The sequence below is a fragment of the Tasmannia lanceolata genome, unplaced genomic scaffold (assembly GCF_043159265.1).
Source record: "Tasmannia lanceolata isolate RefF3 unplaced genomic scaffold, GAP_Taslan_0.1 ptg000011l, whole genome shotgun sequence".
Taxonomy (NCBI): domain Eukaryota; kingdom Viridiplantae; phylum Streptophyta; class Magnoliopsida; order Canellales; family Winteraceae; genus Tasmannia; species Tasmannia lanceolata.
In genome coordinates, this window is record NW_027518688.1 from 24461971 (window position 1) to 24487387 (window position 25417).

Here is a 25417-nt window from a genome sequence, read left to right on the forward strand (position 1 = left end):
CCAATGTTGCAGTGAACTCCCAAAATATTTCCAACATTTTTCTGACATAATTATTGCATGTCTGCCCATGTGGCATTTATATGTCTCCTCTTCACTTTCAAACCAAATTCTACATAAAAGAGAGAATTTTGGTTGAAAAATCTTGGCAATGGTAATTTTTTTTCCTTATTTCTCCATCTTCCATCTTTCTCTCTTTACTCTCTGTATTGGTAATGACCAAGCAGGGGCAGAGGCACATATAGCATTAGGGGGGCCATGGCCCCCAATGACTTGCAAAGTCTCTTTTATTGTAAATGGATGTACATGCATCCTTAGCTAGTTTAGTGGCCATGGCCCCCCACCAATGACCAATGCGGGCGAGTGTAAGTTAGTCCGGCCCCTGCAAGTGTAAATTCCTGGCTCCGCCCTTGTGACCAAGGTTTTAAATTTTGACCGAAATCCGAAATTTCGGGTTTCGGTCAAGAATGAAACCGAAATTGGGTATACACGATACAATATGAAATTTTGGTCGAAATTTCAGTAAATTTGTCCGAAATTTTATACGTAATAAAATATGCGTTAATTTGCTTTTGTGGACTTCGCCCGAAATTTTGGGATTTCGCTGAAAATTTCAGTTTCTGTCTTCACCGAAACGCTCTCCAAAACCAAAATTTAAAACGTTGGTAATGACATTCCTACTTTTTTTCTACTCTCCGAGTCAATGCTGCAAAAAAACACTACTGTAATCTATTCCATTATTCCTTTTTTTGGGCACTCTTCCATTATTCTCCAAGAGGAAACTCTAGAAAAATCTCTGCGTGTAGTAAAAGCCAATCCCGTGAGTTACCGGGTTGAGAAGGAAACACGACTATAGGAAAGTGAATGTCGGTTGCGCAAGTAGAACAAGCTGGGTTAGGGGATTGAGTAGAAAACACGATTGTAAGAAGCACCCATATGTTTGACTCCATATTCCAATCTAGCATCTCTTCAAAGTCTACAAAGGTGGGTTATTTCTTGAGAGGTAGAGTTTTGATAATGGCAATTCTCATTTTATTAATCATTTTTCTGATTGGCTGTCCGGTAGCTTATGACAATGCAACAACCACTAATACCCAATTAGAAAAGTCAAAGACATGAGTGACATTATATCAAGATAAGGGAGTGTGAATATCATTTCTCAATCAAGACCCACCCTTCTGCTTGACGCCATATTTCCATCCACATCTCTTACAAAGTCTACAAAGCTGGTTATATTATTCAGAGAGAGAGAGAGAGAGAGAGAGAGAGATGAGTAAGGCACTCGTTGATCCAATCATTCACCATTTCAGCCATGAACACCCACTACAACTCTCCAATCTCCAACAACAAAACCAAAACCAAATCACAGCCTCATGTTCAGGGTGCAAACTCAAAGCCTCTGGATGGATTTACACTTGCAAACCATGTAATTACACCCTTCACATCACTTGTTCTCAATTGCCACAAAAACTCACTCACCCCTCCGATCCAAATCACCAACTCACCCTCCTTCCCTTCCCAATCTACCCCGAAGGCGCCTTCAAGTGCAACGCCTGTGACCAAATTGGCACTGGCTTTTGCTTCCATTGCACAGACTGTGATCTTGATATACACAGTCTCTGTGCAATTAGACCGCTCTCTGTTAACCATGAAGCCCATCACCACCCCCTCAACATCACATTCTCTCCCCCTTATAGTGAAAAGGCCTTCAATTGTGACATATGTAATGGAACTGGTTCTAACCATTGGCTTTACAGATGCAATATTTGTGAGTTTGATGCACACTTGAGCTGCGCAATTGCTAAGCCTAAATCAGTGGATAGAAATCAGATTCAACAACAAGTAGGCCAGCCAGAAATTCGAGGGGCAAATCAGCCATGGATCCCACTACAATATCAAGGAAGCCCTTATGTTCAACCTTATCAACAAGTTCAGGTTCCATATATGGCACCCCAATTTCCACCTCTTGGGATTGGATCTTCAAATGGGTCTCGCGAGATGAATCGAGCGGCGGCTTGTTACGTTCATACGCCGGGTTCGAGCGTTCATCAATTTGTTCAGCCACCACCACCAGGGAGGATTGGATCAGTTAACAATGTCGTGGGACATTTAGTCCAAGAATTTATGGGTGGTTTGGGTCAACAAGTAGGGCAGGGCATGATTCAAGGTCTCTTAGGAGGAAATTCTTCATCATCATCTGGTATAGATGTTGTTCAAGGTCTGTTAGGAGGAGGAGATTCTTCTTCATCGTCTGGTATAGATATTGGGTCTGTTATTTTGAACAGTGTAATTGGATTGAACCAGAGTTGAGGTTTTTTTTTTTATGATTTGAGTGTGGTTTGGATCTCTTTTTCTCTTCTTCTGTTGGAAGATGAATTAAGTGAAGTTTGATCTGTACATGGTTTTTCCATCAAGGTGTGCCATGTAAATTTGCAAAATATGTGTTGAACTTGTCTAGCAAGTTGATTTCCCCTGTTATGAGTCATCATCATCATCTTTTCTTTCATGTTGTTCTTGTTCTTGTTGTTGAAGGGCAATGCTGTTGATCATTTTATAAATATTATAAAGATAGGGAAATCTTGGTTTTTTTCTTATAATGTTTGTCCTCATTTCATTAAACACTTTCCTGATTGGTTCAATCACAGAGATTATGAAATAAAAAAAACCCTGAATTGATTTTTATAAGCATTCAAAGAATATGTACATACAAGTTTCACAATATGATCCCTGACATCACGGGTTATGATTAGATACATTCGAATATATCCATTACAATTATAACTAAAGAAAGAAGATACAGTTGTGGGAAGTTTGACTTTCCTTAATATTCTCCCTCATGGTGGAGGGTTAATATCATGAAGACCCAGCTTGCCAGCTAATAATTTCCCAATGGTTTGGTAAAGATGTTTGCCAACTGCTGAGAATTAGGAAGGTGTCTTGAGAAGGCCAAATTGTGGTTTCCCCCGATCGTGGACAAACAGAAAAGTACAAATAAAAAACAAACCACAAGATGAACACCGAGGTTTTACGTGGTTCGGCCAAGATGCCAACTTCCACAGGTGACAACATGATCATCCTCTATGAGAAAGCAAAATTACAAGGATTACAATAGATTGATTCGAAACCCACAAACCTGCAAACCTTATCTCTTTCTACTCAACCAAGACCGTACACAAGAGAATCCTGAGATAAAACTCAAGAGGAGCCTATGAACATACACGAGAGAACTCTCTACTCTTTCTTTTTCTTTCTCTTTTCTCATGCCCAAGCCTCCTCTTGTCATCACATGCTTGGTTGTGTACGAAGAGTCTTTTTTATCTAGATTTTGCAGAAAACCTAAAAAATAACCTTCTGGTCTTTGCTTCCGAAACCGAGTGTGAGAAATAGGGGTGCAACTTGGGTCCGACCCGAGGAACCCTTTTTTCCAACCCGAACCCGATCCAATTTGAGTTTTTAAGCTTACGAAAAAAATGATAAAAGATGTCGTGTTTCACTCAGGTTGGGTTGCCCAAACCCCGAACCCGAACTCTACCCAACCCGACTTTTTTCGGGTTGAACCGGACCTGAGTTCCACCCCTAGACTGAGAAGCAAGGCAACATTCCCAACACTCAAATATTACATCCACAAATTAGGTGATAATTTAATTAGATATATTGGGTCAGCTCATGAAGCACTGTGCTTGCAACAATATGAAAGGCAGCTTTATTGTTACAGAGAAAAATTGGTTGTGGGTGTAATATAATGAGATGTAAAAAAAAGATTCAACCATAGGCCTCTGTAAGGGTGTAAATAGATATTAGAAAATTCAATTACCGTCCGCATCCGAATCCGTTTAAAGCGAATATTATCCGAATCCGTTTACAGCGGATATTATCCGAATCCGTTTATGAGATATCCGGCTCTTAGCGGATGCGAATATGGTAAATGATATATCCAATCCATTTAACATCCGAATCCAAGAAGTACATCATTTTTATTGGAGTTTGACATAGCTTCTTTATGAAGCAACAAATGTGGGCTGTAGGTTGAAAGAGACAAATGGATGATGGTGATTGAAAGAATAAATTTTCTAATTAAAAATCCAAAATAAGAAATTTTCCATGTTTTCTTCAAAAACTGCAAACCTAGTAGACCCTGAAATTCTATTTTCCAATGGAATATTTCCTCGCATGATTTTCATTTCCCTAGATCCAAATGGAGAACTTTTTCCTATAAAAAAAAAAAGAAGGACCCCTATATGCCCACTTAAGTAGTCCATCGGATTTCGGAAGTCCAATACAAAATCAAACTCCTTTGCTCCCATTGGAAAAATCAGTGGGACTAATCTCTCTTGCAAAAGTCAGCCACAAAATGGCTTTCCGCCAAATTGCCTAGCAAACCCCAATTAATTAGGTCTCCAGTCGGCGGTGAGGCCCTTGACCTTGAAACAAAGTCGGCCACTTCCAAACGACTCACATAAAAGAAACCGCCCAACTAAACATATAGAAAGACTCTTTCTCTTGTTCCCCCTTCTGACTGACTTGGTCTTTTGGTCTTCCTATTAAATTCAGAAACCTCCCCTTCATTCCATGAGAGTAAGAAACCCATTCATTAAAGAGAGATAGAGAGATGGAGATGGAGGGCTATGAGCCATTGATCCAACATTTCAGCCACCAACACCCCTTAGAGCTCACAACTTTCCAACAAACCCACATTACCAACCTCTGTTCAGGGTGCAAGCTCAAGCTCTCCGGATGGCTCTACACATGCTACCAATGCAACTACTTTCTCCACGCCTCATGTTCTCAAATGCCTCAACTCATTAACCACCCCGCAGATCCAAACCACGCCCTCTCTCTCTTCCCTTACCCTGCCTACCCAGAAGGCTACTTCCATTGTGACGCCTGTGGTCGCACAGGTGATGGCTTTGCCTACCATTGTGGACCTTGTAACCTAGACATACACATTCTCTGTGCTTCAATGCCACTCTCACTTAACCACCAAGCCCATCACCACACTCTTAACCTTGCTTTGTTCCCTCCTTACCAGAATAAAGGCTTTTCATGTGACATATGCAAGAGGTTTGGATCTAACCATTGGCTCTATCGGTGTGAGGCGTGCGAGTTTGATGCTCATTTGGGTTGTGCCACGGCTAAGACTAGACCATTGGCCCAGGTGCAAATTCAGCAGCTTCAAGTGCTCCAGCAACAGACTCCCCAGTTTCAGGATGGTTATAGAGCTGGAGTCATGAATGGGACTCAGCAGAGCTATACACCGAACTACTATATGAATAACGAGAACCCGGGTGTTCAACAGCCTGTTGAGCCACTCTCTGGGCCGAATGGGCTGGGTAATGAGCTGATGTATCAAGAAATTCAAGGACTTATTGATGGTTCTATGCAGCAGATACACCAGAGTTTGGTGCAAAATATCATGGAAGGAGGAGGTGCTGCTGATACCTCTTCTTCTATATCTGTTCTGGATATTGGTTCTTCAAGTCCGGTGGGTCAGCATCTGATGCATAGTTTAAGTTTTGGTCAGAGGCATTGAAAGATGGACGGCCACTGTTTCTGATTGTGTTTCGAAAGCTTTCTTGATGCCTGAATATAAAGATCATATACATATAATTTATAGAACTGTCTTAAGAGGGCACAAGTCACAGTAACCCTGCAACACGGTGGATGTTTCAGAATGGATCAAAGCTCTAACATATTATTCTATTCATTATTAGCAAAAATAGTTGTTTCTATATAAAGATGGATCACATGAAATGGAGCAAAGCTCAAACATATTATTTAATTCATTATCAGCAAGAATTGTTGTTTCTATATAAAGATTGATGCCGTAGCGCTCAAAGCTTGAACTCAAAAACAGTTCTTACTCATCCATGCATTGCATGTTACAACCAAAAATCATTAAGGGAAGGAAAAAAAATTAGACAGGATACTTTGCTCAAATGTCCTCAGGGCCCTTGATATCCTGGTCACAGCAATAGTTACATATAAATAAATATATAATATTTCCAAAGCAAAACTGTGGTCAGAAAGAAAAAGAAGAAAACAATGGTACCTTGTTCGCCAGTACGACTCCATCAGGAATTTGCAGTTTGGCACCAGGTTTCGCGGTGATACTCACATTCCCCTGCAAGATCCAAGATAGAAGTCACAGAAAAGTTGAACAAGTAATCTGAGATGGAAAATTATGCAGAGGCACACATTGCATTTTCTATCATTTTTCTGTTTAACTGAATACGTGTGCAAGCAACATAGTCATAGATATCTCCTACTTTTTTCAAAATATTGCGATTTTGTAGCAACATTTTGATAAAAACAACAAAATCCCAAATTAATACCTAGAGTTTAAAAAAAATGCCTCATATTTTCATTTTTATCATTTAACGTGAAAAGTATCATGATTTTTATAATTTGGGATTTGCTAGCATCCATCACAGAAGGCATTTCATGGAGCGTCTGTTGCATGAGAGAGCAGCCACATAGGCTCAGATTTTGGCTCATTCATTCAATTCATCTGAGGTGGCTGCTCTCATGAAACTGATGCTCCGCAAAATGCCATTCTGTGATGGACGCTAGTAAATCCCTTTTAATTTTATATTTTTCTTAAATTATATATTTTTAAATATTCTTTTTCTTCCAGTTTTTTTCCGGATAAAAATCCCAAAGTAACGAAAAAATAAAATAAAATCCCCAAAGATATACACTTTCCAAAAAATCCCCGAGGCAGATATTCATGACTATGGCAAGTAAGAACTACTTAGACCCCATATAACAGATCAGTTCTTCGCAAGGAACGCAAACACGATTATGCATAAATACAGAAGGGGAGATTGCAATATTGTTGCAGTTATAATACCTTGAGTGTTATGCCAGAACCAAACCATACATCACCAGACACCTTCAAGTTGTCAAGCTCAATGATGCTAGGAATTGACTTGAAGCGACTCAGGAAGTTGCTAACCTGGAACGGACAAAAGACAAAAGTCCAGTAGTAAACTTGTGAAATGCCAAAAGGCTCTTTGATCTAACAAATCCTGGTCACGAGAATAAACATACCTTTTTAAATTCAGGCCCCAATTCAATAGATGGGTTTGCTGGATTAGTTCGAGCTTTGTTTCGGGTTACAAAGCCATCAGCCAGAGTGTAAAGATCCGACTATAAAACAAATAAATGTGTTAGCAATACTCATTAATAGTCCGTATTCAAACCTCCAAGATCAATCTCAGCAAAGGCTTTCAGTTAACCTGGACAAGGAGTAAATCGGATGTTGCCTTTACTGGGAGGAACCGAGACCGGGGACCATTAATACCAATAGCATGATCGAAGAACTGGTACAGAGAAAGACTCATGAGGTAAGGAATTGCAACAAGCAACAAATAGATCATCACAAGAATGAACTGATTACTAATTCATTTAATGAATACCCGTATTGCTGCTCCAGCTGCTGTTTCCAGCTGAAGAACTTTCACACCATCCACTTCCTGTAAACACGGTAACTTCATCAGAACCTTGGGCACTAATAGCTGATGAGAAAGGGAAATTTTATTAGTGGACAAGAAAGGTAACTACCTTAGGGTTTGGAATGATTTCCATTTTAAGGGCATCGGCCTCCACAAGCCGTTTAATGGCCTTCAAATTCACCCACCTGTACAAACAGGTAATAAGATCCATCATTGTACATGCAATTGTTGGGACTTTGGATGATCAAATGGACAGGTGTGAATTGGCATACAAGTTGTTGGTGTTGAAAATCTTGAATTTTTCGATTGACTTAAATTCATTAACCTGGATGAGACACATCAAACACCATGTATCAGTCATATATTGCCCCTTTTAAAATTTCAAGAAAGTGTGATTGGAACATGTAACAGAGAAACTCAAAAGCAGTTTTCATTATTCAAGATCAAACTATACAGGAAAAACAAAGAAAGAAAGAAAAAAAAGAAGAAAATTGGCATGTCACATCACAGCTTACATGTGCATCAGGAACCTGTGCAATTTCCAGGAGCTGCATTTCATAATGGGATGAAGAATGTCAGCTAAGAAGAAGCATTGACCATATCAGGCACAGAAAACTAATTCAGTCAAAAATAGTGGATAACTAGAACATAAAAGTGCATTTACTACGGGGAATGGAGGGGGAAGCAGTGTTATTTCCTTTTTACTTGTATTACATTTCTCTGTGGTGTAACATCGGCAGGATTCATGCCAATTTCGGCCGTGGGGACATCTTGTCCCCTCCTCTTGGACATCTTTCATGATTAATAAAAGTCAACTCAAAAAAAAAGCACATAAAAGTGCATCACTTATCGAAGTTTCTAAATGGACCAACATGACAAGATTTCAAACCAGTTAACCAACGTAGGAGATTGGTTACAAGAACATCAGATAGAATTTTATTAAATTTTTTGCACTACTCAAAACATACCTGAACCTTTCCTTCGTATGCAATAAGTGTACCACCTTTGACATCTGCTAAAGTTTTTGGGGTCACCTGCAGAAAGTATGGAGGTGTCAGAACAGGGATTGAGGCTGAAGCCATATATTGAATAATGGGAAATTTATTTTGGATACCTCCATACAATATTCGTTCTTGTGACGAATCAAATGATTAAGAATTTCTATTCCATATAGTCAAGGAGCACCAATATGTAAATGTTGGTTCTTACAGGAAAGATTATAAAAATAAATGTGATTTGGAAGACAAATGGACATAAAACTCACTATATACCTACAAGGTAAAATTAGCCATCCAAAAAGACCATAACAAGGATACTTAAGTCAACAATAGCACCCAAGTTATCTGAGTTGGCAACAAAAACATATTCCTTTCCCTGAAAGAGAGAATAATAAAAAAAAAAAAGAGAACAATGTGAGTAGAAATTTGGGCGTAGATTGTAAACATCGGAAGAACACAATGTGTTGATAAATATGGGTACCCTATGCAAACCTGGGATAATAATGCATCAAGCTTTCCACTGTTCTTCAAGGATGGAAAGACATCACCATGGCCAGGAGGATACCTTCACAATTGTAGGAGTGGGTATAAGAAGGTAATAACTGAAAACTGCATGTGGTGTTTTCCAGCTTCCAATCTATTCAGTAATTAGATAATAAAAAAAGTAGCAAGCACCATTATTCAACTGTTCTTATTGGGAGTACCAGATTTTCCTGTTTGACTACTTCCTTCATGAAAAGTAGACCTAATGTAATAAAGATGGCTAAACAAAACTGTTGCATCATTAAGAGTACGGCAGATGAAGTCCAAAGAATGGTGGCACAAAGCTAACTAAACTTTCATGAACTGATCTAAAAGAAACAGCAGTATACAATATCCAAGAAGATGGATTAATCATATAAACCTTATGTTCCATAGGATTACCAGAAATTGCCATAACTACCATAGGACTACCAGAAACTAAAACCCCTTATGTTCCATGATTTAGGTCAAACAGTCCCATTTGTGGGCCATTTCAATCCAGAATATAAAAAAAGGGATTCAAACAATTGGATGGTCATGACCATAGTTGCCGGAAACTCCTTGGGCGGGTGGGAAACCCGTTTCCCCTAAAATGCATTTCTCACGGTTGGGAAACTCGTTTCCCCTAAAATGAGGGAAACAAGTTTCGGAAACTTTTCCAAAATAAAATACAAAATTGGAGAAATGTTACTGAAACACATGGGAAACATATGGAAAACTCATGTAAATAATGTGTAAATGCATGATAAATGTATGCAACACTCGTAGAAAACACATATGAAAAGTGTAGGAAACATGTGTGGAACTTACGAAAATCATTTTGGAAAAAACACGTCATTTCCTAAGAATTCTCGTACGATTTTCTATTGTTTCTCATTTCACGTTTCCCCTGTTTTTTTTTTCATGCGTTTCCCGTTTCCGTTTCACGTTTCATTTCCCGAATTCATTTCCCACCCTGGTAACTATGGTCATGACACCACTTGTTGAGAAAATCTTCTGAGGAAAATCCAATCCGGAAGTGCACAACACGTTTTCTCTCTTACATATAAACCTTAAAAACACTTGTTTCTAATTAAATTTCCCACAAAAATGTGGAAAACAAGGCAACTTTCCCAACATAGAAAATAATTTGTCGGTTCAACACTAAAACTTTTGTAAAGAAACATCATATTTGGTTCAATAAATAGCTGAGTGTGCAGTGGAAGCGAAGCGAGGTAGTCCGAAGGTATAGTGAGTTGATGAACTCTACTTGCTTCGGTGAGTAGAAGTAAAGGGAGGAGCAAGTGAAGTATATGGAACGAGCCTGTGAAGGTATAGTATCTTATTAACCTTCTATTTTGGAAATCAATTGTGCAAAATCTAACATAATTTGCTTTCTTAGACCAGCCAGAGAAAATAATTTGTCGGTTCAACACTTAACTTTTGTGAAACCGAAACTTATACACAAGTTTTTTGTGACAACGAAAACAAAAGTATGACAAATGACTACTTTGCCTCTCAGATCAAATATGAACATGATAGACAAATCAAGGCACAGCATGTGATGTATCCTCGACATTGACTGATTGTGTAGCATGCAAAACAAACACATGTTATGTTCAAATGTCAAAGCTATAAGCTTCTATGCATAGTCAAAGATATCCCTCATAAGTACCACAATAAGCTCTCCCTTACGAACACAATATAACATAAGTACACCTAAGAAACTAATATATTAGGATTTTGAAGGAAATATTGAGAATAGCATACCAGCCATCTCTGTCGGTCCGACCTTTGCATGGCAATGGCATTAAATCTTCAACAACCAAACGAGGATATTGGCTCTAAGGAATCAAATGAATTTAAGGGATAGGGTTAGAAATTATGATTTTTCAAATGAAAACAAAGTATAGATTTAAGAAGGATATTGTTCATAGATTTCCAGACCTGATTAAATGTATGAATCTCAATTTTTGAATTAGAGTATTTCTCCACAATCTTCATGAGACAAGTCCAATTGATCAGTTTGCTGCTACCAACTCTATCCAATCTAGTCCAACCAAAATGTCAAAGTTCCAAAGGAAAAACAGTGAAGAACAATCACCTTCAATGTATCATCATGCGTATTGAATGAGTTCATCAGAAGCAGTGGGACTTTGCATCCGTACTTGGTATTGAGGGACTATACATAACAATAAAATGGCATATCACGTACAAGCAAAATCAGAAATCAGGAAACAGAAATGTTACATATTGTCAAAAGCTTACCTCAATTTGGGTAACAATTAAGTCAAGAAATGTCAATCCATTACGAACTTCAATGACAGACCTGCAATGGAACAGGAAGATAAAACATAATACATTAGTGAAGAAGAAAGTCTAGCTGATAAAGCATGAGAGAAATGAAAAAGCTTGTCAAGTTATAGACATAAAGACTTAAGACAAAAAAAGAAAAAGATGAGAGCCATCTACTGAAGTTCGAAGTCCAACTTAAAAATCCGACTTTGGAACTTTTGGCAATAAGCTTAACCCAATTCAGGCAAATAAATAAATCAGACAAGTTAAGCAGTAGACACTGGTGGTATAAGAATCGCTTGGACCATCTCTTAAATTAAAGGTTAAACATCAAATGGTAGGCCTGCAACTGGAAGCTCATTTTTTTCTAAATAACAAATAAATGCAAGAGGGAATGGAGATACTTGAAAGAAAAACCAACCAAAAGAAGATTTTAACTCAAGGTTGACCTAGAATACTTTTTTTTAATGCCCAAGATTGACCTAGAATACTAGCAACTGAATTAAATCTTATTTATGTGACGACAAGACAGGCCACATTTCTCTAGAACTTTTGCATACGACCTCATAAACAAGGCAAGTAAAGCATTTGAAATGTAGATTTCTGCAGATCTGTTCCATGGGAAGAAGCCGTTACATTTACAGATAAGCCCCTATATTTACACTAGTGAGCTACTTATCTCTTTTAATAAGATATGTAACAATATATCCAACATAATCATTAATTCAACTAGCCTTAAGTTCATCAGAATATATTCTTTCAACATCATGCAGAACAGGCACAATATTGCCTATGCAAAGATAACCTCCAACGCAATTGTGGATCTGCTATGTAATGTTAAAACATTTTTTTTTACAAGTAAAGGTGAGTGACTTCATGCATCCCCTGTTTGAAGTTTTCGCAAGAAGCAATATCTTTGTATCAGTCAATGAGCCTTCATTTTTTCAGGGATATTTCAATTACTACTTTCTACAAATCCTGGGTACATATCTTGGCGAGAGATTCAGATGAATGGTTGCAGAAAGAAGAGCCCCTGCCCTTGGTGAGATCATCCTCCTCCTGGGTTCTTGAGCGGAACTTCGATGATTCAAGCATTGGGAACCTAGATCTGGCTGCCATTGGAGGACTTTTGAGGAGAACTGAGAGAGAGATTACATGGGCCTTTCTAGTCCTATTGGTCGGGATTACCATATTGAGATTCAACATATCTTGTGTTCAATATATTGGGAGGCAGATCAGCTTACTCATTCTGGAGTACATGTGAGTGTAGGAGCCCACATATTTGGGTGATGTAGATATGATATGACCTAAGAATATGTGGAAATATTGCCAATGGGGGACACACTTTTGAAAAATTGTTAAAGAGGATTGATAACATCCTTTTGAGAGTTTGATAACCCCATTTAGAGGGTTTATAATCCCCTTTTTGAGACTTGATAACCCCCATTTCGTCCCTCTCTAACAATTTTTCAAAAGTGTGTCCCCCGTTGGCAATTCTCATATTTTGATGTCCCCCATTGGCAATTTTTCTAAAATATATTCCATAGGATGATCCTAACAATCAGATTTGTAGAGGTTTAATGGTTGATAAACCTCCACAGATCAGAAGTTTGAAATCATCCTGTGGATGATCCTAACCATTTTACAGCTCACTTTTGCAGGAGAGAACAGCCAACTCAGATGAATTAAATGAATAAGACAAAATATGCTACGAGGTGAATATTCTGTCTTGAAAAAGTGAGCCACCAAATGGCTTTTTGCGAAATTGCCTCGACAATCCCACACAAAACCATGAGACTGATGTAAAAAGAAGGTTATTAATATCAAAATTGAATAGAAGCTTACTTGGGTCCAGTACAACCCATAGTAGTCCCCAAACCTCCATTGAGCTTTAACACAACAAGCTTGTCAAGAAGTTTCTTAGTTTCGGTCAGATCTGCATTTTTCCGAACAATTAAGCATCACTTTACAAATAGCATTACAAGATCCACAATAATATAACTAATAAAGAACTAACAATCCACGAGAACTCATTTGATTTTTTCGAAGTAGCATTTTCCAATCAAATAAAAGCAAGCAATCGAGTCAAATTACACAATTACCCTCAGGAGGAGTCGCTAAGCTTTCATAAGGAACAACAACTTCATCTGTCGGAGTCTTAATCTTACTCCATTCGATCTGTTGCGCTTCTCCACTTCAATCCAATCAACAAAGACAGACAAAAAAAAAAAAAAAAAAAACTGAATTTTGCAGAAACAAAATCGAAAACCGAACAAATGCACAAATCGATGCGAGAATTGCAAGTTCACGGATAAGTATTAAAAAACTTAATCGGATCGTGTTTCTACCTGAGATAACGAGATACGAGATTTACGAAACCAGATTTCTCATTTTCGCTGGAGAAATATCAGAAATCAAGCTCAGATCACAGATCTTCGAGTTCAAAACACTAAAAAAAACTAATGTGATAAAGAATTTCAAAAGATCTGAACAGTAATAGGACAAACAAATCTATAGTAATGAAATATGAAATGCTTCTGAGTACCTGATCTGATTCAGGCCAGAGACGGAAGAACGGAGCTTTGAGATTTTTTCGGTATCGTGAGGATTTGCTGTTACGGTCGCCATTAGAGACTGAGATCGAAGCTTTGAGCAGAGCAAAAGAAAAATAAGTTCAAAGGCTTGGGATTCGAAATAAGAGAGAAGAAATGAGAATAGCTTATATAGGGGAAACGGAGGTAGACGATTTCCGTTAGGAATAACGGAATGTATCCGGGCAAAGTGGAAGATTGCCAAAGAAGGTGGGCCAGAGGGCACGCAAGCACCTACGACGCCACGTGTCAGAACAGATGACGTGGAAAGCGGAGGAGTGAAGACCTTTCATTAGATGGGCCCACTGGCAGGGATGTTGACATTTATTTGATACACATGGCAAGATTTGGTTGGCTGTTTGGGAAAAACCTGACAATAGCGAGTCTTCACAATTGCTTCCCCCTTTGGTTAAAAGAGGAAGCATCGTGCATCGTGGGCTTATTATTGTAAGTTTGTAACGTGGGTGGTCAGATTGAAAATCTAGACGATCCAGTTTGGGGGACCCACTTGAGATTGCTCAAAGGATAGGTAATCTAAGAGTGGGCCCACCAAGTTGAAGATGTATATTGCATTGAAGTTGTATTGGATCACTCTTTCTTTCTAAGGGTAATCAATGGGCTGGGGCTGAGCTAATGCTCAAACTTGGTCTGACCCGAATGGAGTGGGCCCACCAAGTGAATGGGCTGAACTAACATCACAATTTTGGTCCAAGGCCTAAATAGAGTGTGCCCACCAAGTGAACGGTGTAGATTGGATCATATTATGATACATTGGAGTTTTATTGGATCACTTTTTGTTTCTAGGGTATCAATGGGCTGAAATCAAAAATTGGGGCTAAGAATTTGGGTCTAAGATGGTCCACGGCTCTTTAGAAAGGGCCAGTACGTTTGAGATTATGATAACAGATGGTGAGGCCCCTTGAAAGGGCCCACATAGGATAATAGTCTGCAACAACGGAAATGTACCTATATGCTCTCTCTATATAGTGGGCCCTATTTGAATCGAGAACCCTCACATTGGACCCCATTGCCATTAGGGATATGTTCTAGGCCGTTCGATTTGCGGGCCAGAGCGTAGAGTTGTCAAAGCCCAAAGTCATCATTGGGCCATCCGATTAGAGGTATGGAATGTGGACTGGGATCATCTATTGAATGACTGGGATCATCTGCGATGTGCATTTTTTAGGCTAATATCTAACCAATGTGGGCCCGCTTGGTGAAAAGTTCAGATAATATCTACATCTTGTGTATGGGCCCAAGAGGGATACGGCCCATGTCAACTCATTGGTGCAATAGATGAGATCCAGTCACAATGGCATGGACGGCTTGATCAATAGCTAAATGACATATACACCATCTTTCAGTACATGTGGCAGCATTAGGAAGGATGTTTGGAACGACCTTGACACAAGTGGGTCTTGATAGAGATTATTGGCAAACTTGAATTGGTCGTGTATTATAGAATCAAGAAAACCCCCATAAAGAAACACTGCAGTCCTTTATTAAAATTAAACTATAGAGTCATCCTCTATTAATCACTGAAAGGATCTTCCAATCTAACTAAGTTCTTATGCACAGATCAATGGAATCCCAAGCCTTGACTTGATAGATCAGTTACTGTCAAGATATGAAATCCTTTAGCACATACTCTTGCTCCCATCAAGCAAAGACTCATATGCATAACCTGATGCTAGGGTTAGTGTTTCCCAAAGCAAACACTTTTCTAATTAGACCTGGATTACTTATTGGGATCCCCAAAGCAGCATTGTTGGGACTAACTAAGCTATATACAAACTTCTTTAATCTTATGCATGGGATGTATTTTCGGATTGGGACAAAGACTATTTGGGTGGCCTCATGACACTCTACAAAGATCAACGATATTGATCTCACGTACTAGCTCCACATTCCCTCTTGTAGGACCTAAAATTGCCTTTTACCATGGATCATAAAAAGTGAGTTTAATTCTTCTCTTTAAGCAATTAGGATGATCTTAACACTTGGAAATCATCTAATTGAGTGCCGCTTCAGGCCATGGGTCCACCGTAGTTGGCCTTCTAGGCAAGGTTTTAAATTTCGGTTTCGGTACCGATTTTGGACGCCGAAATTTTGTAACATTTTTTTTAAAATAAAAAATGGCATTTAATTGAAATTTCAGACCGAAATTACTGAAATTATTGAATTTTTGGAATTTTCGGACCGAAATTCTGATCCGAAATTTTGTAACATTTTTTTAAAATAAAAAATGGCATTTAATCAAAATTTCAGACCGAAATTTCGGAATTTTCGGTCCGCAATTTGGAATTTTGCGAAATTGTCTGAAATTTTTGATTATGTCGAAATTTAAAACCATGCTTCTAGGTCTCTTGTCTGTCACAAGGAGTATGCGAGATGCTCTTTCCCAAAAAGACTTTGGTGTGGGAACCAGGGCCGCTTAGATCAGGCATGGTTGAGTTGTGCTGTTATGGGAAATAATGGTGAGCTCAGATGGCATGTGGGCAAGCTGTGTTGGTATGGGACAACAGACATAGTTGTAATTAAAGTTGAAAGTGTCCCCTCCTAGTTGCATGTTTGAAAGTATGCAACTAAAAGATGTTTTTTGGGCACTCTTGTCTAAGGGTGGTGGTTTTCTCCACTCCATAACATGCTTCCCATGACATGCTTCAACCCCCTTGGCCCAATAGGCCATGTGTCAGAGCCTTAGTGGTGTGGCTAAAGAGTCGTGTGAGTCATGGCGTGAAATCATCTTGCTTCTAGGCGTCCCTTAGGGGAGCTGGGACATAAAATCAAGTTTTCATGTCAAAGCATAGCACGTGAAACATAGACAAAACCAAAATCTAGTCGGATGAGACATAGACCCAAGTTGTGGGTCCATCGGACTGTAGTGTCTTAGGTCCGATTGGATTGTGGCAAAATACAAAAATATCCTACTAATTCGTATAAGCACAAATAAAAATGAGGAGCACGTGATAAATTCACCTCCTTTTCTTCCCCAAGCCACTCTCTAGTGTATTTATGGCTACTTTTTTACACTACAAGGGGTGTCTCCTTTCTACTTGGGACAGCTCTAGCATTAAAGAGTAGTCTTAAATACTCTATCCCAAGTAAACAGAGGGGTGAATATATCACAGCATAGGGTGTGGTTGGTTGCACAAAATCTTGGCAGCCCTAGGAATTTTGGTTAAATTTGGGATGTCATTCTTCGTTTGGTTGCCAATATTGTATTGAAATCCAAAGAGACTCATTTGCATGTCTCGTATGTAATTTTTGCATGTCTACTGATGTTCAGTTCTTATCCTCTCCTTATAACTTTCAAATCAAATTCTCCAAAAAGGTAGAAATCTGCTTGAAAAATCTTGGGAATGATGCTTTTTTCTCTTCTATTTCTCTCTCTTCCCTCGGTCTCCTTTCATTACATTGGTAATGACATCCCCTTATTCTCCTACTCTTCGGGTCTATGCCGCACAACCAAACACTACTTACTACTATTCTCTGAGATAATTCCAACCAAATCCAATGCTTACCTCTCCCCATTTGACTACTTATTCCACTACTCTCCATGTCGAGCATCCAAACATAAGGAACTTTGCGGAAAGGCATTTTGTAGCTGACTTTTGCATGCGAGATCAGCCACTCTCAATCAATTAAATGAATGAGACAAAATCTATTGAAAGATAATCCACTTTCAAGAGGGGATGAATCCATATAATTTTGAATCAGAGTTTTTTTATCTTCGTATATCCCTCATAGTAATAATATCTTAGGGTTTGCAGCAACAGCTTGGGAGATCTACTATATGACCATCGTGTGGCGGTTTTTCTATTGCAAAAGTTAGCCGCAAAATGCCTTTCCACGAAATTCCCTAGCAATTGAGGAATGCTTAACTCGGTGCCCTTGCAAAAATTCGATAAAGGGTGCCCCATTGGTTGCACATCACCAAAGTGCATTTAATGTTATTTAACGATTTCTGTTGTGGGGGGGGTGAGATATCCATCAGTGTGGGGAAATATCACTACCTCTTTGTGCTGTTATAAATGCACTTTGGCGAAGTGCAACAATGAGGGCGACCTTTCATCTGATTTTCGCCAGAGCGCCCTTGAGTTTAACATTCCTCTTATATAAAATAACCATCATGGTTTGACACAAAGCGTCAGTTTGCCTCTGCACTAGTTGTCGTGACTCGTGCTATGCTGATCTGACATGAAGTAAGACCTAAGAGGCTAGGATACTCCGATTTGAATTGGATCGTGAAATACTCACATACCACACCAAAAGTAAGATATGAGGAATCCTCTAAATAGGATACGACCAATAAGGGGGATCACCCCCACCCACGTATGGTGATTCTAGGGGTGTAAACGAGCCGAGCCGAGCTTGGCCAGGTCTGTGTGAACATATGTCTGATGGGCCACCACCAAACCGTAAATGGGTGGCTTTATAGGGTCTAGATAAATTCAAGCCTTGATCCAACGGCCAACATCGACTCTTAGTGTAATACTAACATTTCAATACGGGTAGAGATATCAGGGCCGTTATACTGGTGACGCCACCAGATTAACGGCGCGATCGCCACATTTCCATATTACACATTTACACTCACATGATGCACATAAATAGAAAGTGAGAATAGGATGATTAAGAAGCGAGAGTGACACTAGCAAATCCCCCTGTACTTGCACACCCCATTATAACGTGATTGGACATAAAGTTTCCCACTTTTCACGTCAAATCAGGTTATAAGGGGGTGTGCACGTAATGCAGCAGGGGTGAAAATATCATCTCCCAAAATAAAATCACGTTTTCTCTTCTCCTCGATAAATCTCGCGAGAAAAAAGGGTCATTGATGAGTCGGAGTTCACACACAGACAATATGACTTCTATTTGGGAAAAAAGAATAATAATTAAAAAAGGCAATGATGAATTCGCACCCATTTTACGATAATTCGCATCACATGCACGTTAAGAAGGCGTTTAAGTCTGCCACATATCCTCCATTACATGAGTGCGAATTATCCTACAGTGGGTGCGAATTTATCATTACCCATACAAAAACTCAAACTTCCCAAAGACACGTGGCACGTACCTGAAAACTACATTAAATCCGCCCTAAAAGCACCTGAAACTGGTGGCCTACTTGTGGTGATTGGTGGAGAATCCTTCTTATCCACTCTCTCTCCTCTCCCTACACCCCCATTTGGCCATTTTTGTTATTTCCACCCCCTAAATCACACGTGGCAGTTTATCTAACCCTGGGCGGCTAGTGCAGCTGACGTGGCCCAAAAGTGCAGAAAGTCCATTGCTTTTTAATCCTCACCGGCTCCAGATATTTTAAATATTACTATCATTTTTTCGCCCCCACATAGGATAATTCGCCCCCTTGTTAACGTGATTTTTCGTCAAAAAGCGTTAAAGTCTGCCCACAGTTCACGTTAAAAGGGAGGGGGGGCGCAATATCCTACAGCGGGGCGAAAAAACCATATCCCTTAAATCATAGAAGTAAAGCATAATTGATTAAAAACATAAGGAAAAGAGATGTGTCTTCTTCATTGTCTGCCTTTTTCTAATTTCTTTTACATTTTTTAAATTTTATTATCCGTTCTTCGCTCTCTGCTCCTTACAAAAATAAGAAGCTGAAATTGAAAAGCGGAAGATAAGACAAGAATTCGCCACGTGTCATCGATCTCAGTCATCATCAGCCACAAGATTCGATTGTTTTCTCGAATTTTCCAGTGAAATTGAAAAAACGATGCTGACGTGGCGAGTCATGCTTTCATATTTTCCTCAAAAAGCAACATTCAACGCCTCTCTCTCTCTCTCTCTCTCTCTCTCTCTCTCTCTGAAGTCTCCGGTAGAATTCCGGCGCTTTTTACCATTTTCCGGCCAGTTTTTTCAACGAAGAGGTAATTCCGTCCGTTTTTAATATTCCTCTGATCGATTTTTTATTCGATTTTTCAACTTTTATTTTATTTTTCAGTGTTTTTTTGTCTTCTTCGAGTTGATTCTCAACGGATTCTTGTAGATCTTGTCTTTTCACTGTTGTTAGAACCCTAACTAGCGTATTCCTTCGAGTACCTCCTTTTTTGTTGCGTAAATCAGTTAAATAAGCGGTTTTGTGTTTTTTTTGCTGTTAGTAGAAGAAATTTGGGATCAGATCTTGTTAGAGAAATGTAAATCTGCTGAATTCGAGTATTTTTCAAAGTTAAAGTACTAAAAAAGGCGTCTTTTTCTGTTTTTGGATTCTTTCTCTGAAGAAAGGTTAATAGCAAGGAGGAATTCGTTGCTAGCAAGGAGGAATTCGTTGCTACGAACTATCGATCTTTGATATTCGTTATCTGATCTTTCAGATCTCTGATTTTTGTGTGGATTTTACTTAAATAGCAAATCTATGAGTGGAAGGAAATGAATTCGCCTTGTCGCGGATCTTTGGGGTTTTCTGTGGTATCAATAGCCAAAAAAGTTGCTCATGGAAGGATTTCTCTTTCTGGATAGAAGAGTATAGAGAGAATCGTTCTTAAGGAATCATCTGATCTCTGAATTGAGATCGAATTATTGATGTGAAGAGAAGGAATTGCAATTTGTGCTTATTTTGGAGGTTTTCAGATTTCTGTATGTTGCATATTCTGGTTCTGTTGAAGTTTACGAGAAGCTAAATCGAGGTAGGTTTGATATGAATTTTGGTGGAGAAGGTTAAATAGAAGGAGAAGAAGAAGTGAGCGAGCGAGCGAGCGTGCGAAAGTTTTGGGTTCTCTGAAGCTAAAATAATTTGTTCATCGGCGAATAAAGGGATTCTGAGGAGATGGCTGTTCAGGTACACCTTGAATTGCCCTTATCCATCTGTTAGTTGTTTTAGTGATTGGTGATAGTGGTAAATGTTGAGTATTGAAAATTCATTATTTCTTTTCCATATCCGATTTACATATCATATTCATATCTATGTGAAATGAAAATTTTCTAAAGGATTCATTAGCCGACCCCAACTAGTTTAGGACAAAGGCTTAGCTGAGTTGAGTTGAGTTGAGTATTCATATCTATGTGAAGCTGCGAATTGTGTTTAGTTGTAATTGTTTCAAGACTTTAGGCCATGTTTGGCAACCGTGATTTTTTACCATGAGTATTGTTTACCCAATGGTCAGGAATGAGTGGGGGAGAGGGCAAGAAAAAAGGCTGAAACACAAAGGGAAAAAACTCTACTCAAAATACGTTTTATTTTTTCCTTATATTTTAGCCACATCTCACCCTCTCCTCATTCATGCAATCACGCCCCTTCTCTTGCCACTTGATTAACTAACATTCTATGGGAAAAAGTTTTATGGTTGACAAACATGGGCTTAGTGTCATGCCATCACTTTGAAATTAGATCAATATAGATGAGTCTGGGTCCTTTGTTTCACATACGTCGAGCGGTTAGAATGCGGCACATGTTGCTGTTGGTGGTTCTTTGTTTGTGACTCTATGCGAAACTAGAAACTGTTAGAAAGAGATGGGAGAATTAATGTTAGAATTGAATGAACTTGGAATAGCAAGATTTCTTTTTAATGTGAACCGTTTAGTTGCGTTTATTAATATTTTTCTTTTGCTTGCTTATTTGTGTATTACGTCTGATATTAACATTAAATAGAAGAATTGGGAGACAAGCTAGTAAGTAGGATGTCATTAAGCTAATTGCATGTGCCGATTTACTTGATTTGCCATGACTGATTATTTTCTCTCATAAAGTTAAGGGCTGGTTTGAATATAGGAAAAAACTGGAGACATGGGTTCGAATTGTGTTCTTATTCCCGGCAATCAATTATCTTTGGATGGAAACAAACCCTCACCAAATGCATTTTCACCGAAGGAGTTGTATTCCTCAGGAGATGAACATGCAACTAAGGTTTCATTCCTCAATAGCTTAAGACTGTTGGTTTGAGATGTTATTCAACTGAACCCTGCTATTCTCTTTCTATTAATTTTATTTTCCCATTTCTTCCATGTGAATAGGCTAGGAAACCTTACACAATTACAAAACAACGAGAAAGATGGACTGAGGAAGAGCATAAGTTGTTCTTGGAAGCTCTGAAATTGTATGGTCGTGCCTGGCGTCGCATAGAAGGTATCTTACTTGAAATTTTTATCTTTTCTAAAATGGATGCCCTGCAATGGTTTTCTCTTTACATCTCTTGCATGACTCCACTTTTTTGCAGAACACATAGGCACAAAGACTGCTGTTCAGATTCGAAGCCATGCTCAGAAATTCTTCACTAAGGTTCATTGCCCTTCTTCCAGTACCTATTTTCTCCCATAATGTGTGCATGGTGGTCTTATTTGATCTTTATAGTGAGTCAATGGTCCATGAAGAGGAGCCACAAAAGACCTATACGGTTTTACAACTTGTGTTGGGACCCGGGTAGAACTCACCCTTAAAAGCTAGCCGTCATGGATATAAGCCCATCCACATCCATTCACTTTTCCGATGTGGGAACTTTGCTTTCGCGTGGAACCCCCAACAATCTTCCCCTCCACGCGGAAGCAATGTGGACAAATCTTGCCCCTCCACGCGGGAGCAATGTGAGAACTATGAGAACTTCCTCAAGGGATTTTCTCCATCCTCAAGGGTACACTGGGGTTACCGAGATCCTTCCCAAGGAATTTTTTCTATCCTCGAGGGCACACAGGAATTACCATACCTTGGCTCTGACACCACTTGTTGGGAGACCCGGGTAGAACTCAACCTTAAAAGCTAGCCATTAAGGAGAGGGTACACAAGCCCTTATAAGCCCCTTCACTTTTCCAATGTGGGGTCTTTGCTATCGCGTGGAACCTCCAACAACTTGGTTGGTTTTCTTTCTCACTACTTTGTCATCTTTGTGGTGAAGGTTTTTAGGGAATCAGACTTCGTCAGTTCTATCGAAATTCCTCCTCCCCGGCCAAAAAGAAAACCCATGCATCCATATCCTCGGAAATCGGTCCATTCATTTCCGAAAGGAATCTCAGCTCCCGAGCAACTTGAAAGGTCTCCATCACCAATTCCATCAGTCTCTGAACCAGACAACAGATCACCAACATCGGTTTTATCTGCAGTTGGATCCGATACAATGGGGTCAACCGTTTCGAATCCATTGAATGGTTGCCCATCACCAGTTTCATCTGTTGCTGGATCAAACCCAGTAGGTTTGAAACTTGCAGAACAAGAGAAGGGGTACCCATCAACCACTTTATCAGCTGAAGAAGAGAACAGGTCTCAAACACCAGACGCAGTAGCTGCTCAGGACAAATCTCCCTTGGTATGTATTGCCACATTAAATAATATCATCCGTTATATTACTGATCAATTAAAATTCATTTACTTGATCAGGTTTTCTTTTCTAATCCGAAATTGGTTGATGTCTACTTCCAGAAATTGGAGACAGATTATAAAGATCATGTTTCTACCAAAGAAACTTTGTCAGTAGAAGCACCCACAACCAGTCTTAAGCTCTTTGGAATAACAGTCCTAGTCACTGATTATCACAAGCCATCTTCTACTGTAGCCGCAAACATTCCACAGTGTAACAGGGCTTTGCCCATCATTGACATAGTAGAGCCCCAAGAAAAGTTAGACAAGGACACACATAATCCAGAACAAACATCACCAAGAAACTCAACACAGAGAGATTTTTCCGTGGATCCTTGTGAAAGTGCTTGGAATTCATGGTCTTCTGGGGTACCCCCATTGTTCTACTGCATGCCATTCCAGCAAGAAGACCTGAATTCAGCAGAAACCAACACGTCTATGCCTTGGTGGGCTTTGTATGGAAGTTTACCATTTCCTCTCATTCCTTCACACAACATAAAGTCAAGAGTAACACAATCTGATTCACATATGGAAGCCTCCAAAGAGGTGCAAAAGGAAGGTTCTTGGACTGATTCTAACAGTGGCTCCATCTGTGAGGTGGGAGTAAGGGAGAACAGCGACATTGTGGACTCTCAATATGTAGAATCTTCTGATAAAATGAAGGAACCAGTGACTCTTTTCCACTTGAAACCAAGCGAGAATTCAGCCTTCTCTTGTCGTGCGAAGGGATTCGTCCCCTACAAAAGATGTGTAGCAGAAAGAGATGTCGAGCAGTCACAGATTGGCGGCGAAGAAAGAGAGGGGCAAAGAATTCGGTTGTGTTTATAATAAAGCTCACTCTTCACTTTTTTTTTGCCTCATCTGCAGAGAGGTTTTGATGGTTACAGGCTCGTTTTGGTCGAGAAATTCAACTGTGTGTAGGTTTCAGCTGTCGATGACAATGCGACAGAAAGAAAGAGGGTTTGAAGCACCATGTCTGCAAATCAACTGGTTCACCTTCTCCTTCTCTATCTTTCTTCATTCAAAAAGGTTTCTATAAACCCTTCTTAGGTTCCCCTGTATCTTCCCATGATAAGATGATATTCCCCTCTTTTTTGTCAGTACCATTGCAATCTTCTTGTCCTAATTTGTATGTTAGAATACTTTTTGTTTTGTTTTGGCGAAGTGCATTTGTGTATCTTCGTTTAGAGAAATTCCTTGTAACTCTTCCCCATCTAAACACTCGACCTTTTACCCATTAAATGTCGAAACAAAGCCCTGGGCTCAATGTGGAAGATTTACTCCCCTTGATCATAATGCATTTCAGAAATGGAAAGAACTAGATTGAGGAGGTAAGGGAAAGAAGGAGGGAAAAGGGAAAATAAAAAAGACAAAGGAGAAAGAGAACATGAGAGAAGAAATCCCAATGGGCTTGTAATCATGTGTTTATTTTATCCTTGGATAGACTGTTATTCTTTGTTCTGTCAAAGTTGTTTATGCTCCCACATGCTTCTTTAGGTGCGGTGAAAGAAAAACAGATAAATCTAGGGGTGTAACTTGGGTCGGTCTCAACCCGAACCCGACGGGTCGGGTTCGCATTTTCTTGGGTTGGGTTGGGAAAAGCCAACCTGATTTCATTTCGGGTTGGGTTAGGGTTGAGGCCTTGGCAGCCCGACCCGAACCCGACGATTGCCCTCTAGTTTTTTCATGTTTTTTCTAGGATTATGCTTTTTTTTCTTGTATTTTTCTATTTGGCCCGATATGAACCCGACTCAACCCTAATCCAACCCGACTTAACCTGACCCGATTTGGAGGCAGGTTGGGTTAGGGTTGACCATCCTTAACCCGATGCTCGAGTTGGGTTGGGTTAGGTTTGAGAGAATGCAATCTCGGGTTGGCCTCAACCCAACCCGACCCGAGTTGCATCCCTAGATAAATCTAGTAGGTGCAGTTTGGCAACCCAAATGGCCAAATCCCACCAGCCTCCCACCAGCTCTGAAAAAAAGTGCCAAAAAAAAAGAAGATATTTTAAAGCGACTCGGAGTCACTTTGAAAGTTTCTCGTTATCCCCTTTTTGCCCAAAAACATGCCCATAAAGTTCTAAGAGCTCCATTTACAACCAAGATTTTAAATTTCGGTTTCGGTAACCATTTCCGCCCTCACCGAAACCGAAATTTCGGCCAAAATCGGGTACACGATTAAAAATTAATATTATTTCATACCATATTTCAGCTGAAATCTCGGAAAAAATGCTATATAATTAAAAATTTTGAGATTTTTGGGTTGAAT

At 39.4% G+C, this 25417-nt stretch overlaps 3 protein-coding genes across 7 annotated transcripts; 2 read left to right on the plus strand and 1 right to left on the minus strand.

The window, feature by feature from the left end:
* Positions 1–1191: 1191 nt before the first annotated feature.
* On the plus strand, positions 1192–5838 carry LOC143886070 (uncharacterized). The gene is made up of 2 exons (XM_077390051.1): positions 1192–2302; positions 4578–5838. Exons 1-2 carry the CDS (start codon positions 1267–1269, stop codon positions 5525–5527), a joined length of 1986 nt encoding a protein of 661 aa, XP_077246166.1. The 5' UTR covers positions 1192–1266; the 3' UTR covers positions 5528–5838.
* On the minus strand, positions 5749–13949 carry LOC143886745 (UTP--glucose-1-phosphate uridylyltransferase-like). The gene is made up of 21 exons (XM_077390851.1): positions 13791–13949; positions 13594–13641; positions 13348–13439; positions 13091–13181; positions 11219–11279; positions 11055–11132; positions 10898–10948; positions 10721–10794; positions 8942–9014; positions 8768–8825; positions 8566–8612; positions 8420–8485; positions 7967–7999; positions 7724–7776; positions 7561–7636; positions 7416–7472; positions 7236–7319; positions 7048–7146; positions 6848–6952; positions 6047–6118; positions 5749–5956 (listed from the first exon to the last, which is right to left on the minus strand). Exons 1-21 carry the CDS (start codon positions 13871–13873, stop codon positions 5930–5932), a joined length of 1428 nt encoding a protein of 475 aa, XP_077246966.1. The 5' UTR covers positions 13874–13949; the 3' UTR covers positions 5749–5929.
* A 5660-nt stretch (positions 13950–19609) lies between these two features.
* LOC143886748 (protein REVEILLE 1-like) lies at positions 19610–24617 on the plus strand. 5 transcript variants are annotated; one of them, XM_077390859.1, is made up of 7 exons: positions 19610–19736; positions 20215–20644; positions 21575–21709; positions 21817–21928; positions 22020–22081; positions 22692–23099; positions 23213–24617. In XM_077390859.1, the coding sequence occupies exons 2-7, from the start codon at positions 20633–20635 to the stop codon at positions 23975–23977; spliced, it is 1494 nt and encodes a 497-aa protein (XP_077246974.1). In that variant the 5' UTR covers positions 19610–19736; positions 20215–20632; the 3' UTR covers positions 23978–24617. The 5 variants fall into 5 exon arrangements, with proteins under 5 accessions (XP_077246974.1, XP_077246973.1, XP_077246975.1 ...); XM_077390858.1 differs by having other exon boundaries at positions 19627–19736; positions 20181–20644; XM_077390860.1 differs by having other exon boundaries at positions 19645–19736; positions 20092–20644; positions 21553–21709.
* The last annotated feature ends 800 nt before the right edge of the window (positions 24618–25417 follow it).